Source organism: Colletotrichum acutatum (assembly GCF_030867785.1).
Source record: "Colletotrichum acutatum strain CBS 112980 chromosome Unknown BDZ83scaffold_117, whole genome shotgun sequence".
NCBI lineage: Eukaryota > Fungi > Ascomycota > Sordariomycetes > Glomerellales > Glomerellaceae > Colletotrichum > Colletotrichum acutatum.
Window position 1 is genome coordinate 30138 of NW_026849111.1, and position 15448 is coordinate 45585.

The 15448-nt window shown below is 53.7% G+C and overlaps 4 protein-coding genes across 4 annotated transcripts; all 4 read right to left on the reverse strand.

The window, feature by feature from the left end:
* Window positions 1-68: 68 nt before the first annotated feature.
* BDZ83DRAFT_722871 (glutathione-dependent formaldehyde-activating enzyme) lies at window positions 69-958 on the reverse strand (the record flags this gene model as incomplete). Its single annotated transcript, XM_060512514.1, has 5 exons — window positions 69-338; window positions 410-455; window positions 517-549; window positions 705-791; window positions 870-958. 5 exons carry the CDS (start codon window positions 956-958, stop codon window positions 69-71), a joined length of 525 nt encoding a protein of 174 aa, XP_060360480.1.
* A 1233-nt stretch (window positions 959-2191) lies between these two features.
* Window positions 2192-3313, reverse strand: BDZ83DRAFT_44470 (uncharacterized protein). The gene is made up of 2 exons (XM_060503135.1): window positions 3238-3313; window positions 2192-3182 (listed from the first exon to the last, which is right to left on the reverse strand). The coding sequence occupies exon 2, from the start codon at window positions 3174-3176 to the stop codon at window positions 2679-2681; it is 498 nt and encodes a 165-aa protein (XP_060360481.1). The 5' UTR covers window positions 3177-3182; window positions 3238-3313; the 3' UTR covers window positions 2192-2678.
* Window positions 3314-3790: 477 nt separating this feature from the next.
* On the reverse strand, window positions 3791-5500 carry BDZ83DRAFT_635076 (uncharacterized protein). Its single transcript, XM_060509145.1, has 2 exons — window positions 4884-5500; window positions 3791-4820 (listed from the first exon to the last, which is right to left on the reverse strand). Exons 1-2 carry the CDS (start codon window positions 5017-5019, stop codon window positions 4087-4089), a joined length of 870 nt encoding a protein of 289 aa, XP_060360482.1. The 5' UTR covers window positions 5020-5500; the 3' UTR covers window positions 3791-4086.
* A 1591-nt stretch (window positions 5501-7091) lies between these two features.
* On the reverse strand, window positions 7092-10159 carry BDZ83DRAFT_44609 (uncharacterized protein). Its single transcript, XM_060503138.1, has 2 exons — window positions 8943-10159; window positions 7092-8886 (listed from the first exon to the last, which is right to left on the reverse strand). Exons 1-2 carry the CDS (start codon window positions 9954-9956, stop codon window positions 7099-7101), a joined length of 2802 nt encoding a protein of 933 aa, XP_060360483.1. The 5' UTR covers window positions 9957-10159; the 3' UTR covers window positions 7092-7098.
* Window positions 10160-15448: the final 5289 nt, after the last annotated feature.

Here is a 15448-nt window from a genome sequence, read left to right on the forward strand (position 1 = left end):
GTCAAACAAGAGCAGATTTCAATCACAGCACTTATACGACATAATATACGCCAGCTGTATCACTCACATCAGTGAACAATGGCTTTCAACGTCCCGCTCAGCTCACACCGCCCGTCAACTGATACCGCCCCTACCGGCGAGCCCCCGCTCCCGCGCAAGTCCGTCGGCTGATCGAGCGCCTCTTGCTGGTCGCCGTAATCTGTGTACTCAGCTTCCTCGCGGTGGTTCTCCGCGCCCTCAGGGATGGGCACCATGGCATTCTTGGTCCAGATGTGGACGGCCGTCTTCCAGTCCAGGCCGTCGATGCAGCCGCCCTTCACGGAGACGACGTTCTTGTCCTAGGGAGTCACCGGGCACTCAGTCTACACTCATACTTGGGGCGCGTTTTGGGTTTTACGAAAGGATTTACCGGTGTTGCGTGGATTAGTCTGGTTCCGCAGTTGCGGCAAAAGTAACTGTCGCGAGATTGTCAGGTCACAGATCTCAGGTTTGCGACGAGGGAGGGTATCTGCTCACCAGTACAGCGTGGCGCCGGACGCAGTCGGCCTCCTATTTGCTCTTAGATCAGTAATGGATTCTGAATTCCTTCACAACTCGCAACTCTCTCACTCTCACGCTTCACAACTTTCCTGACACCAGTGGCTCGAATGACTGCTCCTTTCCCTTTCCCTTCCTCTTCATTGTCTTGTATGTTTGAAACTCACGCGTAGACACCCATCAGATCAGCCTTTGGTAGCTTGAACTTGGGGAAGATTGCAGACGTTCCAAACGCGGAACCCGTTTGCCTTTTACTAGAGACCAAAGAGGGCGCAAGTCAGTATATACACACTCTCCGCCATTGACTAAGTGAGGGAGGCGTGAAAACGTGCCATTCTTCACAGTGGCAAATATAGAGACGGAGAGGCTTCGGCAGCGGCGTCTTGAAGGACACGGCTCCGCATTGGCATCGGGCATCCATCTTGATAAGCTTAAGCGGGAAGTGCGTAGTGTAAGGTAAGTTGAGGTAAAGTGTGGGAGCGGATCGATGGTGATAGTGGCAGTGTGACGTCAGATTCGTCACTCAAGTGCCGGGTGAGATTCGAACGAAGAAGGGACAATCCTTCACGAACCGACGACGTTTGATAGGCCGATATTGCCCGTCAGATGAGAATTAGAATAAAGACGGGGAAAACAGCAATCCAATCCCACGTGTAAGTGTTGTAGGGAGAAATCAGTTCCTCAGGATGCGTGAGGAGTCAGCAATCAAGTTCGTCCGAAACGGGAATCCTCCCGTCTTTTATGTACCTAGCGACTCCTCAAAAAACCACATGACACACACAGCTAACGCATCCAAACGACTACGGTCTACCCGTCTTCTCTACAAACAACCCGACGTCGGGAGAAGAATGCAACTCAACACGCGTCTCAGCGCGATATCGAAAGTATGGAAAGGACACTAATTGCTGCGACTTGCAGCGGTGACCGGGGTGGGAGGAGGAGGGACGTGAGTCACGGCCGGGGTGGTGTGGGAGAGAGAGAGAGAGGAGGGGGAAGTGCGGGGCGGGCTGAAGCGGATTGTCGGGGGACAAGACAGGCTTTGGAGCGAGACTGGCGCGAAGTCACATGGTTAGTGGCCCTGCTTGACCAGGTTTTGCTGCGGAGCTATCCGTATTTCGCGAGATAGATACTCTAAAAGGGCTAACATGCCTTCGGCTTCGGGTTAGGTTGAAGTTGACTCAGAATTTCGGGGTTATATTCGCGGAAGAGGAAGCAGTTCAATGGTGTGTTGCAGCACGTACCTTAGGTATAGTAGTCTAAGCTGCCTCGATGCTCAAACTGTTTACCATTGACTCTCTTGGGCTCAACAACCGAGGAGTACGTAAACTCCGGAAATCGGAGACGGGAGACGAAACTCTAGGATGGAGGAAAACCAATATGCAAATCCTGCTTGTAGTAGAACAGCGTCCGTTGTTCAAGACGAGCTGTCAAAGAGTTAGAAAGCAGATGAACCGCACAGCCAAGAGACAGCCGCTGGCCGCCATGCTCCGATTGGCCAATGTTTCACGAACAGTTCCTTGCACACTGGCGGGACCTTTCCGCGCTGGGTGGATGTCCATTTCAACGTCACATCACTCACCCCAGTCGGACTAAACACTGAACCGCACCAAGCCGCGACGGAAGAAATCAGTTTGCAATGTATCAGGGTCTCATTATCTTTCTATCTCGTCTGAGTCATTAGGAGCCCTTTCTTGACGAACGTCTAACGGTCTAGAGCTTCTCTAGCTCGCACGCCCGTGGGTATCTCATACTATAGCTTTTCCTGGCTCCAAGACGATTATGAAATCTCCAATCTATCCGTATCATCCAGGACAGGTCCACCGACGTCGTTGCAGAAATCCGTGGTCGAGTATCAGCTGCGACTAGTAGACACCCAAGATGATAGGTCTAGTGGCTCGCCTATGAATAACGAGGTCAAACCAAATCCCGAATCTCCCCAAAGAAACCCCCACGGCCGTAGATTCAATCAATCGTATCCCATAGCCCCACGAATGCTTTGCTGCTGAGCAGTCGAATAATTGGCAGGTCGAATGAAGTCGATGGCAAGGCCCAAGCGGTAGATCCGGTTCCTTAAGAGGATCCAGCTCCTCCACAGTGTCTTTGTTCATCGACTTGGCAATGCGCCCCCAAGTAAAGTCGCACTAGCAAGAAAGGCCACGGTCGCGGGTCATGACCTTCTTCTGACGAGGGCCAGCCATTTTCATGTTACGGGCTGGGAGGAACGGCTTGTACTTCTTGTCGAAAACACCGCCGGGAACCCACTCCTCCTCGGTGTGGAGACGGCTCCAGATGGCGTTGAGCTTGGTATTGTTCTCAACATCGATACCAAGAAAGTCGACGCTGTTGCGTCTGTCGGGGGTGAGGAGGATGGTGATCATCTTGGGTCCATCGATGAAGAGGAAGATCAGGATGCGGATGATGGCGACAGAGAAGTAACCAATGAGGATGGCAATGGGCTTGACAATCACCCAGACGGTATTTTTGATGACATCGGCGACAGTCGGGTTCATTGACATCAAGAAGAGAGTGATGAGAATAAGAACCGGAATGCGAACCTCGGGAGACCAAGCGGTAGAGTAGTCGATGCTGAACTCAGGGCAGTGAGGGTGGAAGCGACCGCGCATAACGTGACCGTTCATTTTTCACTGGAAATGATAAGTGTTTATTCAAAGTCAATGGATTTCTTTTGCTTCGACTTACCAGGTATTTTGTGAGTGATTGGCGTGGATTTGAGGCTCTCGCGATGTTCTTTGAGGGGAATGTATGTGATCTCTTTGACGAGAACACAGGAATCTGTGATCTTATTAGCGACCCTTCATACCCATAATTGTTACTTTTGTCGCACTAGGGAATGGAGTCCTGACGAGGAATTTTTTCGTCGTCAATCGGCCTGAGAAGCGCCTGAAAGTCGCAAGTAGGAACGATCGGTATCCTGTAAGGTGAGGATATTGTGTAATATTGCAAGTAGGCAATGCGTTCAAGAAGATAATGCTTGAGAGGAAAAGCCGAGGGTCCAAGAGAAGAGGAAGGGTGGGAGGCGGAAGGGAAACAGGAACCTCTCGATAGCAGACGACTGGCTGCTTTGGTGAGAGAAAAAGAAAAAGAAGAGCGGTTGGAAGTTTTTTGCAGTAGGCAAAGGAGAAGGAAGGAAGGTATGGCCGGCTGGGTCAACTTCAGATGGAAATACGGCAGGAGCAAACAGTAGCACCTACGTCTGGTCTTGAATAGTGAATATTGGGCCTTGCCTCATTCACCTTTTCAGGAGGAGCCTGAGGTATTCATAACAACGGAGATATAATTCCTCACAACCAATACCCAAACTACAATATGCCTGATACTGTGCACCTAGTTGCATCTCCAGAACGCCAAGTACCTCATCCCATGACCATATCTCCAATCCACTTCATCCTCGTCTTTACATCCCAACAACCAAACACTTATCTCCTCTTTCACCATTCGTGGCTTGGACATCGAGTGTCAATAGCCAATAGCCATTACCCTGAAAGCCATATATCCCAGTCTATGCTTGAGTAATACTCAGCAGGGGGCTCAACACTGCGCAATGCCATCAAAGACTTGCCTTTTCGACCCACTGTCCTCCTCAAGCTTCTCAACACACCTCACCACGACGAGGCTGTCCTTCGCCTCCTTACCGAAGTTCAGCATCTTTCCAAGCTCAGCACACCACTCGAGTTTCTCCCCATCACCCCAATCTAGCACCGAAAGCTCGACCTCCAGCCTCCTCAACGCCCTCAGCTTCCGCAGCCCTTCCTCGATCCATTCCGGCCTGGGATCGGGCTGTGTCGTCTTGGAGCCCAGCCCCATGGCCTGGGCCTCTGCATTATTTTTCAGCGCGGAAAAGGGGGCAGTGGGTTCGAATATCCCACCTCCTATTAGGATCTTGAGCCTCAGCCCTCGTAGCCCGGAAGCCCAGTGCTCACACAACTCAGTCCACTCCTTAAGCGCTGGGCCCGTGAAATCCCGCCCGAGCATCTCGAGCCGCGCCCACCGCATCTCATCACGCTGCCACGGCCGGAGACCGCGCGTGAAGGCCCGCGCCGCCCAAAGACCCGAGGAGAACCAGTTAACAAAGACGAACTCGTTGGTGTGGAAGGGGTAGGACCGGCACTCGTTGTAGATTTGCCTATTGGTCTCCAGGAGCGCCGAGGGGATACCAGAGATTGGACGGTTCGGTGATAGCAGCGATGGCTCTTCAGACCTTTGGTCTTTGTTGGAATCGTTCTCTTCTCCTGCAGGCTGGCCGATGGCTTTCACGATTTTCCCTGATACGGCACTATCCTCAGTTTCCACTCCGGGGGGTTTGACGGGCCTCAACAAGTACGCACTATGTATTGGATTCGGATACCACGGCGCGAGCTGCGCATGCTCTACTGGGTGTGCGACGTGGACCCAACCGTATATCTGGAGGCGGATCTCAAGGGGCAGGCCGAGGAGATGCAACTCGTTTTTCGACACATCCATGGCGGCGGTAGTATTCTCACCTGGGATTGCGAATGTGATTTTCGTTACTGAGGCAATGACGCGCCGTCCAGTTGGCCATCCGCGGGGTCTTGGACAAGATGAGAATCGACGAGATCCAGGGTCCAGCAAGTATAAGTGGTATTCAGCGGGGGATCGTAGCTGTCGGGTCCTAGATGGCTCAGTAATCACAATCGTGAGATGTTGTCAATGTCATCACGGAATCTCAGTTGACTTTTGGAAAACCATGGATAAGCTTCAGCAATCGAAATAAGACAATGGGCGCGCCTGTACAACATATACTACGACCACCATTGGGTCTCACTCTTCGCCCAAACCAATTGCCCAGCAAAGAAACGTCGGGGCTGGGCCGGAGTTCAGCGTTAGGAGCTCCCCAATGGCTCCAGGGACCGTCGTAAGCCAGCCATGTAAAAGAGGGGGAAATCAGGCCCATTGGCCCGCTGATTCAGGATCGGATTCCTTAACGGACAGAACGAGCGAAGGACAGGTAAGCTGACACTTGCAGCAGCAGCAGCAGCAGCAGTACGCACGCAGCGCGAACAGGAAAGCAACCAACAGCACAAAGGAAAGCTGGGGTGCCACACCCGATACAGACGAGCCAAGCCAGACCGAGAGCAAACCCAACCCCCCCTGGCCAGGTCTTACATCCAACCTTGGCGAGACGTCAGCCCTACTAGCATCCCTTCGCGATATACTAATCGAACGCCATGGTTGGTGATCTTACGACACGGAACGATGGGTTAGGGGGAAAAGGCTTAAAGCACATGACAGCGGGGGCCTCGACATAATCCTTGCTCGTACTCGCTCGCGACTTACTCGCAAGTTGTACGTTCTGGGGGAAGAAAAGAGAATGATCGTTCAAGCATACCTAGGCAAAGCTAGGTAGCTTCTCCCCGGCCCCTCTTTACTTGCTCTCCTCTTCGGATTACTCTCCCCCCACTTTCAAGGGATGAACCCGGCCGGCGGCTCCAACCAAAACCAACAGACCAACCACATAGTTCTGGCCGATCTTCCGCGAACAACGACCCCCCTCCAAGACAGCAAGCCCTCTATATCGACCTCGACCAGAACCACTGGCTTCGGGATTTTCGGAGAACAGAGGGAGAGTTATATTTTCACCCTCCCTCGCAGAATCGATTTCCAGAGGATTGTGCAGTATGAGACTCAAAGCAGAGCGCCCTCCCCGCACCGGTTCGTCCCCAGCCGCCGTCGCACCGGTGTCCGCCACGTGGAGAAGCCTGTTGCTCAGCTCGACGATGGCGGCTTCGTGGTGAGTGTCATATGCCAGACCTATTAGCCTTTGCTCGTACCGAGAACCCAGAAAAAGCCACCTCGGGGTCCGCCCCAGATGCCGCACCCTTCACCCATACATCCCTCACTAATGAACCGCATGTGTAGTACAAGACTGAGTTTCATGCCTCGCGGGAGGGCAATTTCAGCATTAGCTATACTTTGAAAAGGGCTATCCTAACTTTGTTCATCGAAAACGTCCTCAGCAACCTCCCCTTCTTGCCCACTATCCTGAATTACATAGCCAGGAGAGTGTGTGTTGGCGAAGCAACCTAGCAGGTCTCCCAATGACCCTCCTTTTCCGAATTCTTTCTTCGACTTCATTCGCGCGTGACGTTAAAACAAGAAGAAACCCTACCCCTCTCCGGTAAAAATCTCCTCGAATTCCCAGTCTCTCATGCTTCGCGTACAAAACTCCTCGAGCAAAATTAAACGCCCCAAGGCTGTAGAGACCGAGCGAGCCCCATTCTATAAAAGTCCATGCTTGGGACCAGTAAAAATCCCACTGATGGGAAGGGTGTATATACGTCAAGTGACAAAAGCGAACACAAGGAAGAAAAAGGTTAGACTTCTTTTGGTTGTCGTCTTCGTTAACGTCCCAAAACTCGCAAAACACATAAATGCAAGCAAAGCCGCCCCGAGGACAGCAGGGGTATCAAAACTCTCCTCCGATAGTGGAAAAGAGGGTTGTGTGGTGTTGTCGTTTCAAGATTATGCGCATCTTTGGGGGGAAAGGTTGAATTCGGAACTTCTCTGAGCCTCGAACCGAATTTAAGAGAAGTCGTCGTCTCCATTGCTGACCATTCGGTCGACGCGCTGGACCAGCTCCTTGGTCTCCCGAGCAATTTCGAAAGCAATGGGCGGCAAGGTCTGCGTCCACATCCTCCACTCGCGATCGTTGCGCCCGGTGGCACCGACGTCTTGGCCGCGGTCAATGTCCATACCACGGTCGCTAGCTTCCAAGAGGCGGTCCCGGCAAGCGACGAGTCGGGTAATCATACCGCCATTGCCAGATGCCTCGGTTTCGCCAATGACCTTGTCGACAACCTCTACGATGCCATTGATCTCGGATGTGATCTGGTTGATGGCGGCATCGCTTCGGATGGAGCCGACCAAGTTCTGGATGTTCTGGACCAAGATCGCGGTCTGGTCCTCGAGATAGATCTTGAGATCTTCGGCCCGGTTATCCTGTTGTCGCATGCCATTACCGTAGCCATTGGCTGGCCCGTTCTGGTTCATGCCAGCAAAACCACCCATCCCGTTCATACCGTTCATACCGTTCATACCACTAGCGCCCCGGGCTTGGTTGTAGGCGTCCGCAGACTGGCGAGGGGAGTTGATGGGGCTGTAAGCGGAGGAGTCCATGCTGGTTCGGCCACCGCCAAGTCCACGGAATGGTGCGGGTGCCTGTCCCAGTGGCGGCAAAGACTCCTGGATGATCGACTCCTGTCTCGAGGCCGTTCTCGGGGAGAAGAAACCGGTCGAGTCAACGGGGGTGATTGTGCCGTCGTCCTCATCCTCGAGTTCGCCAGCGGGCGTGGATCGAATCTTTGCGACTCGGAGGAGATCGACAATAGCGGCAACCAGGTGAGTAGCGGCGGCATCGAGGAGGGAAACTGGCGTGATGCCTGCCGATGAAGCAAAGTTCTTGGATGTCGTGATGAGGTGGTTGGCCGTCGAAGAGATCTTGCCCTTCAGCTTAGAACGCTGCTGCGCCAGCTCCTCGTTGGTAGCGACACCCTCGTCGATATCCTTAGTAATTCGGCGAACGCTGACAACGACTTGCTTCATAGCGTCAATGACGGTGTCCGGGTTCTCCGCGCGCGCGCATTGGAGGAGTTCGTCGATGGCGATCTGGAATTTGGTGACGTGGACGTCCTTAACTGCACCACCGTCCTGTGCAAACCCCTTTTCTCTGATGTACTTTGAGGCATCTTGCTCGACGGTTAGTCCTAGTGAGGAAGCACGCATGCTGCGAAGTTGTGTCTTTGTTCGTGCGTAGCGATTGCGCCAATCTCGAACCTCTGCTTCCAGCTGCTCGATTGTTTTCTCTAGCTCCTCCTGCTTTTGCCAAGTTGAACCGCTCTGTTGTGAAAGCATCTTCATTTCGCGGAGGAACTCCCGGGCCTCGCGTCGAGCCTCTTCCGTAACCTGTTGCTGCTCCTGCAGAGATTGGCGAAGTTGCTGGTTTTCCATTTGCAGCTCCCTATCCGCATTGCCAGAGTTGGCTGCACCTGCAGCCGCACTAGACAAGCGCAATTCGTCCATTTGGTCTCTTAATTGCCGAGACTCGTTGGCGTGTTCGTCTCGCATGCGATCCAGCTCCTGCTTCAACGACGCGTTAAGATCTTGAGCCTCGGCGAGCTTGTTCTCCAGGCCAAGACGCAGGTCGCTAAATTCCTGCTTCTCCATATTCGCGGCTGTTGACCGTGATCTTTCTCCATCCAGAACACTGTTCAATTCGTCGTCCTTCTTCTTCATGGCATCCTCCATAACGTCAAGCTTTTCCCGCAGGTCGCGCACTTGAGTCTGGTATTCGTCTAAAAGCTTCTTGTCGGCCTGTCATAGCTGTTAATGTCTCCACTCGATACGAGAATATTTTGGGTAAAGATCACCTCTGATGCTACGGCGCTCCGCTCCGTGACTTCGCTTCTCTTGCTACGATTAGTCGCGGTTCGTTCGAGGCCAAAAGCTTCCTCGTCTTCGTTCGGGCTGCCATCGTCGTCTTCTTCCACCATCGTACTTTTGTTCGGCACGATTGTATTGCTCTGAAACTGTTTTTGCATCGGCCGGTTGTAGTCGCCATTCGGAGGCATACCCGGTGATGGAGGCACTCCGTAGGGGTCGGGCGGTGGTGGCCCCCCTCTCATAGAGCTCGCGTCTGAGGGCCGCCTCATCCGACTTTGACTCCTGGGAGGATAGCCATTCCCGTTGACTGTCGCCTGCGAGCGGACCGATACGGGGCTACCCACTCTAGGGATGTCTCCAGCGGCAAAGCGGGGAAACCTTCTCTCCAGTTCGCAAAAGACGTCAGTCGCAAGATCACGAAAGCGCGGGGGACCAAGGGATGACAGTTTTTGCCTGGCCTGGTTGCGTTTGGGATGGAAGTTGGATTCGGGCATCAGGTAAGGGGGTGGCCCCTGACCGCCAGGACCCGAAGGTCGGCGGCCGAGGGATTGTCTCCGCAAAAGTTCGTCAAAGACATCGGTACTGAGTTCGAGAAACTGGACAGACGACAGGCGCAACAGCTTGTCGCGGGCCTTATTCGGGGGTGTTGGTTTCCCACCGGAACCGCCATTCAGGTAGTTCTTTAGAGCGACGTAATGCTCGCCCAGTATGCCCTCGGCTTGTTCCTCGCGGATACTCCGTCCGCTCTCGCTCCTTGCATACATATTGGTGCCATTGCTGGATCGGCCGACGGAGGGCGGCGGTGAGGGACCGCCGGCGCTCCGGGGACCGGGAGGAAAATTGCCATTCATGGCCCCGTTGGAGCCTCCTGAATTCGGGGGTGATACGATGTTGCCGCGGTTTTTTGCGTACGGGTCGTCGTTGATGTTCGGGTATTTGCCAACAGACCACTCGCTTCCACCTAGAGAGACAGGTGAGAGAGGCGCATTGCGACCGTTCATGGTAGACCTGGACAAATTTTGTATAGGAGTATGTTCGCGCGTAGAAGAGCGGCAGGCTGTCGAAGGAACAGAGGCGCGGCGCAGCGAACAAAGGGAGTATCGAAGTCGAGAAGGAGGTCGAGGTCGAGGTCGAGTTCGAAGGACGGGTCTTTCAATTCGGTCGGGGGTAGTAGCAGCTGAACGTTTCTTCTTCTTCTTCTTCTTCGTCCTGCACGCTCGCCTGACGTGTGTGACAGAATTCTAATCCAATCAGGTATACGCTCGTACCCAAAACCAAGGCGAAAACCCAAAAGCCAACCTAAATACGTGTTGTCGCAGAACCTTTTTCTCGCTTTCTTTATTTGGAGTAGGTCGGTGAAAGGTTGGGCGGGTGTGCGCACTGGACTGCGTGTGGTTCAGGTTCAGGTTCAAGCGACGGGACGGTGAATAAAGAAAGTATTGGAGACGGTCGAGGAATGTGTCGCAGGCTGGTAGTGAGATATCGCGGTAGAGGGGCGTGAAAGGAAGAAAGGGGTTCTGGTTTCTTCCAATCCGTGTCTTTCAAGCGTCAATGTACGGAAAGGCGGCAGATTCGACACGGCATGGCAGGGCGGGAGGATGAAATGTCGTGTCAAAAGGGGATATTCTGACGGTGGTGGATGCAAAGAAAAAGCAAATGCCGCAGAGAAGACGTGGGACAAGATGCAAAGGGCGGCTAGGTGCAGTTGCAGTTTGCAATTGCGGTTGCAGCAGAGACAAAGCGCAAGGCGAATTAGAATAAGGTATCGGTAAGGTATGGTAAGGTACGGAGTAGTGTGGGAGAAAAGGTTGAAAGAGCAAATGGCAACCTTGAAAGTAGAGAGCAAGGCAAAGCAGAGCGCATGCAGCAAGGCCCACGACGTACGGATAGAGAAGCAGAACAAGAGCAGAATCCGCGACGGAGGTGGTGAGGCATGAAACGTCGAGGTGACTGGCTGGGATGCCTCGACCAATGGAACCAATTGATGAACCGGAAGGAGGAGCTGCTGGGGCCCTGCCGCCCTGGGGGTTGGGAGAAAAAAAGGGGGGTGAATGGGCGAGTCCAGTGGATTTTGGGGGGAGGTACTGGGGGACTCGGGAGGATCTGGGCCACGAACTACGCTGGATGATGTACTTTTGTGGTATGGTTGTTATGGAAAGATACAAGCAGGCAAGTAGAGGACTCGCGAGTTGCTTAGGTACCCGGCGGTAGCACGTAGGAACCTTCAATGGACTGAACGCACTGATAAAGGTTGTGGGCAGCGATTGCAGTGTTGATGGACTGCTCTGGGCGCTGGAGCTTGTCCTTAGCGCTGGTTCGCAGTTGCTGTAGGGAACCTGAAAGGATGGACTTGCTTGAAGATACAAGTTACAACCACCCAAGTTCCTAAGGTACCTATCTCGAGGAGGAAGAGGGAGGAACGCACGCACGGCAACCTTAGCGGAAGGGGGGGAGGGGGCCTCTGCCGGGAAGGGGTAAGGGGGGTGGAGGAGGGGAAATGACGCTGGAGAACACAGCCCGCCGTTGTCATGTCTTGTTCCTCTTGTAGACTTGTACCCTTGGGAGCATCAGACACCCGATCATGGCTGGAGAATGCATCGCGTGGTACTTGTGAAATTGCCCATGATGATATTGCGACTCTCCACCGTGGTTGTGCGATGATCAATCTCTTTTGGGTCACCTCCGGGGATCATGTTGGGGGCCACTTGCTCCAATGTCCATGTTCATACTCCATCGTCCATCATCAATGATGACTTTTCTGACGATCCACGCATAATGGTGGTGATAGTAGGGAGCCTTTTTACCGGTAGACCAGTCCGTACGTTATCATCCCGCCCAATTATTCATCCGTGGCCCAATGTAGATGTACAACCACAGCTACTGATGCGATACCTTCGAGATGGCACCGTCCCAGCGGATGGAGGGAGCCAGCTCAGACCATCCCAAGCACCAAACACTTGTTTCTTCTTCCCCCAGTTGCAGGGAGAGACAGGAGCTCAAAGTTATCCCCGTCGTCGGGCCTCACCTCAAAGACCAACCCAAAGTTGCACAAGTGACTCGAGTCGAGGTTCAAAAAGGCAAGTGCCGTTACATGGACGGGCAGCTCCCACAAAGCCAGAGATCGGTCAAAACAAGCTAACCCTGGTGGATACCGGAAGAGAGAAGCCTATCGCCATGGGCTAAAGTGAGTAAAGTCTCGTCCTACATGTTCATTTCCAGCTTGGAATGCCCGCGCCGCAGGTCCCTCCGAGTCCCCATTCATCCCCGGTCCAGCTGAATCTCTACAAGACTGAAATGGACTGGTAGATGTTGCTGGCAAGTCGATCTCCGGCCTGATTGGCAAAGGTCTGCAAAGGGGGATAAGACACAATGGTCTTTTGAACGAGACAAATTCAAAGACACGGCACGATTCAAGACATACAGATGAATGTGCGAATATTCCACCTTGGACCCTGAGGAACAAGGTCCAAACGAGAGATGTACGAATACTTCCTATTGATAAGTAATTATAGAGACGCGGAATCCTGATTCCCATCATCAAGATTGCCCCAACTTTGCTGCGCCATCGCCGTCTTGATGGGTGACTGGGTAAGTGGATTTCACTACCACATTACGCGGGTATTGGCAAGAACAGAATCAGGGTCAGGAACGGTTCATCACTGATGACACTCATACCCGTACCGGTTATCACGCAGTAGGTACCATACAGGATACACTGAGCTTTTGAAGGTAACCGTTGCAACTTTGAGGTTGTACGTACCGTCCCGGTAGACTGCTAATGATTCGCGGGTTCATCCACAAATCCTACCTACCACACATTCAGCAGCAGCAGCAAGGAAGTGCTCCTTTCTCTCTTCAATCTTGCCTGTTGCTAGCAGTTGCTGTCATTGCCGAAAACCTATGTGCAGTCCATGACTCCTTCCCCATCTCTCAGCTGGAAAATGCCTTTCACACCTTACGGATAGACATACTTGTACCTCGAACGATCCTCTCCCACCCGCTTCTACCTACATCATCGACACCATCATCATCGTTTTGTATCTATCGATCCATCCACACCCACCCGCCTGTCCGCCACACAACGACATCCTCCTTCTCTTTGTTGCGGATAATGGACTTTCAGGAACCAGCCCTCATTCATGCAACCCTGCAGGCCCAGATCTCCAGGGCCAATGCAGCCTCCATCACCCCTGAGCAAGTGTTCTACCCATGCCGTGATGGCGCGGCCTTTCCACTACCCATTGGTTCATCACACCTGGCGCGCGCTAGCAGCAAAATTCAAAGGTGGATGTGCTCCAGGGCCCGGCCTGTCACTCGACGGTGGCAGTGTCTGTGGGAAATGGGACAAGAATTGGAGACCACGACAAGGGCCTTGCTGAGCTTTGGGCATGGGCAAATCCGGCCAGGAGACGTGCCTTGCGGCTTGCCCTCCCTTCCCCTGCCCTTACTGACATGGATAGATTTTAAGCATGGTGGAGATGCGATTTGCTTGCGTCCTTGCGCAAGGGGGTGCCGGACCCAGCTCGACAGTCGCCTACCTTTTCGAGACGAGTCCTTTCAAGGCCGCGGGATGCTGGCACGCTGGCTGGCGAGCGCGGCAGGACGAGGCATTGGCTTTGCCTCTGAAGCCCCTTGACAAGCTGTCACCGTTGCTTGTCGTCCGTCTCTGCCCTTCAGATTCCGCCCTACGCTGCTGTCCGTACGCATGCGGATGTCTCTGACAACCCCAGACTCTTGGCTCTGCCTTTACCAGCTTCTGTGGCCAGACAATCGGGAGACTCTTGGGCAAGCAGCTTGCAAAGCCATGAATCACACTGGAAGAATGCATGTTCAGGAACAGCTCCATCGCGACGATATGCTGTTCCTTGGTGCTGGTGAGCGCTCTCCCATACTTCCAGAACGGGAAGTACCATGCACGCGTCCCGTTCAGCCGCCGCTACCTTTCTTCCTATGCCTGGTTCTTCTGTCCGGACAACCGGTGCGTAAACCTCACCGGCCCCCATGCATTGCTTTATTGCGCCTAAGATTACATCTCATCTTGCCCGCCCTGCGCTTCCTCTTTGGTTCGACAAACACTCTGCTCACCAGAGTCTCGACTGGTCCAGCCCTCTTGGAACCACAAAGCGGGATCCATCCCTCTACTCCGTAGATCCAGATCCCCAATCTAGCACCCATCTCGAAGGCGTCTGCCTCCATCACTGGCCAAACTCTTAGACCAGCTGCCCAGCATCGTTGCCGCGCTGCGATCATCCTGCTATCGGTGCTTTTCAACGTACGCATTTTCACGGCGACATTCGAGCACAACCTGATTCGGTACCGGTAGCATCTTGTGCTCACCCTCCCGAGCCAATCAGTCAACGCCCCGAGCCAGACGCTCTGGGGTGGGAGACCCGGCCACGAGGTGAGGCTCAACGGGGGACATGTGACAGTGCAAGGTACCTTCAGACCGCATAAACCCCTCCCGTTGCCCGACCCGGCCACCCTGAGGGCCTGAGACGGGAATGAAGCTTGGCCATGCCATCGAACATTCGACGGGCTGAGATGGCATCGCCAGGTCTTCTCTGAGTCTTACACGAGAATTCGCGGATACGATCTTTACGGTACGCGGGCTCGCGTACGCAATCTCCACCGCTCCAAAACCTCCTAGCCCTGGGCTGTCCGGTTCATCCGCGTGCAATCTGCGGACACAGGCTTTGCCAGTTCCCCATGACGACGAGGCCTAGACAGTCTTCTTGGAGGTTGGCATCTGGTGACACCGGAGAAGAAAATTCGTTTGGGGGTACGGAGTTATCCAAGTTATGACAACACCATTGTGCGCGCAACTCAGTGCACCGCAGCGACAGTCAACTGTTGCCGTCTAGCCGGAGGACATTCCGACTACTGTTCTACGGAGTTCGCGCAGTGACGCAAGATGATGAGAAGGTCACTAGAGTCCGGTTCATTACTGAGCGTTAAGTATAGTGCAGCGTGCTATTGCCAGGAGGCCACCCCGAAAATCTTCTAGAATGCCGTGTGTTCAACGCAACCTCACGGTCCGTGGCACAATAGTCTATTGAATCACACAGATCTCCCGGGCCACCACATATCCCGAACACACACTAACTACGGGATAGTCAGCCCCCCAGAGACGGAAGGGCTGCAGGGCCGCCGTTGGAACTTGAAGATATGGGAGGGATCGAGCCCCGGTCACGTTCCAGCGGAAGCACACACACCCACACCACCATGACGGATACTCGAAGCTTCGTGAAACTTGCCTCGACTAAGGCTAGCTCCGAAACGCGGCATCGATAGCTTAAAGGGACACCAACAACGGCCCAACGGCAACGGCACGCGGGCGTCTGATTGAACTCTCGAGCTTTTGGGGCTCCCAGTCGCAGTCTGCAGGTCCTCTGCGTGACTAGAAGTACAATAAAGCAAAGGTAAGTTCGGCACGGCTTGTTCGCTCCATAACCAGGATTCAGGGATTGTTTTTACTGTCTTTTGGGAAGTGTTA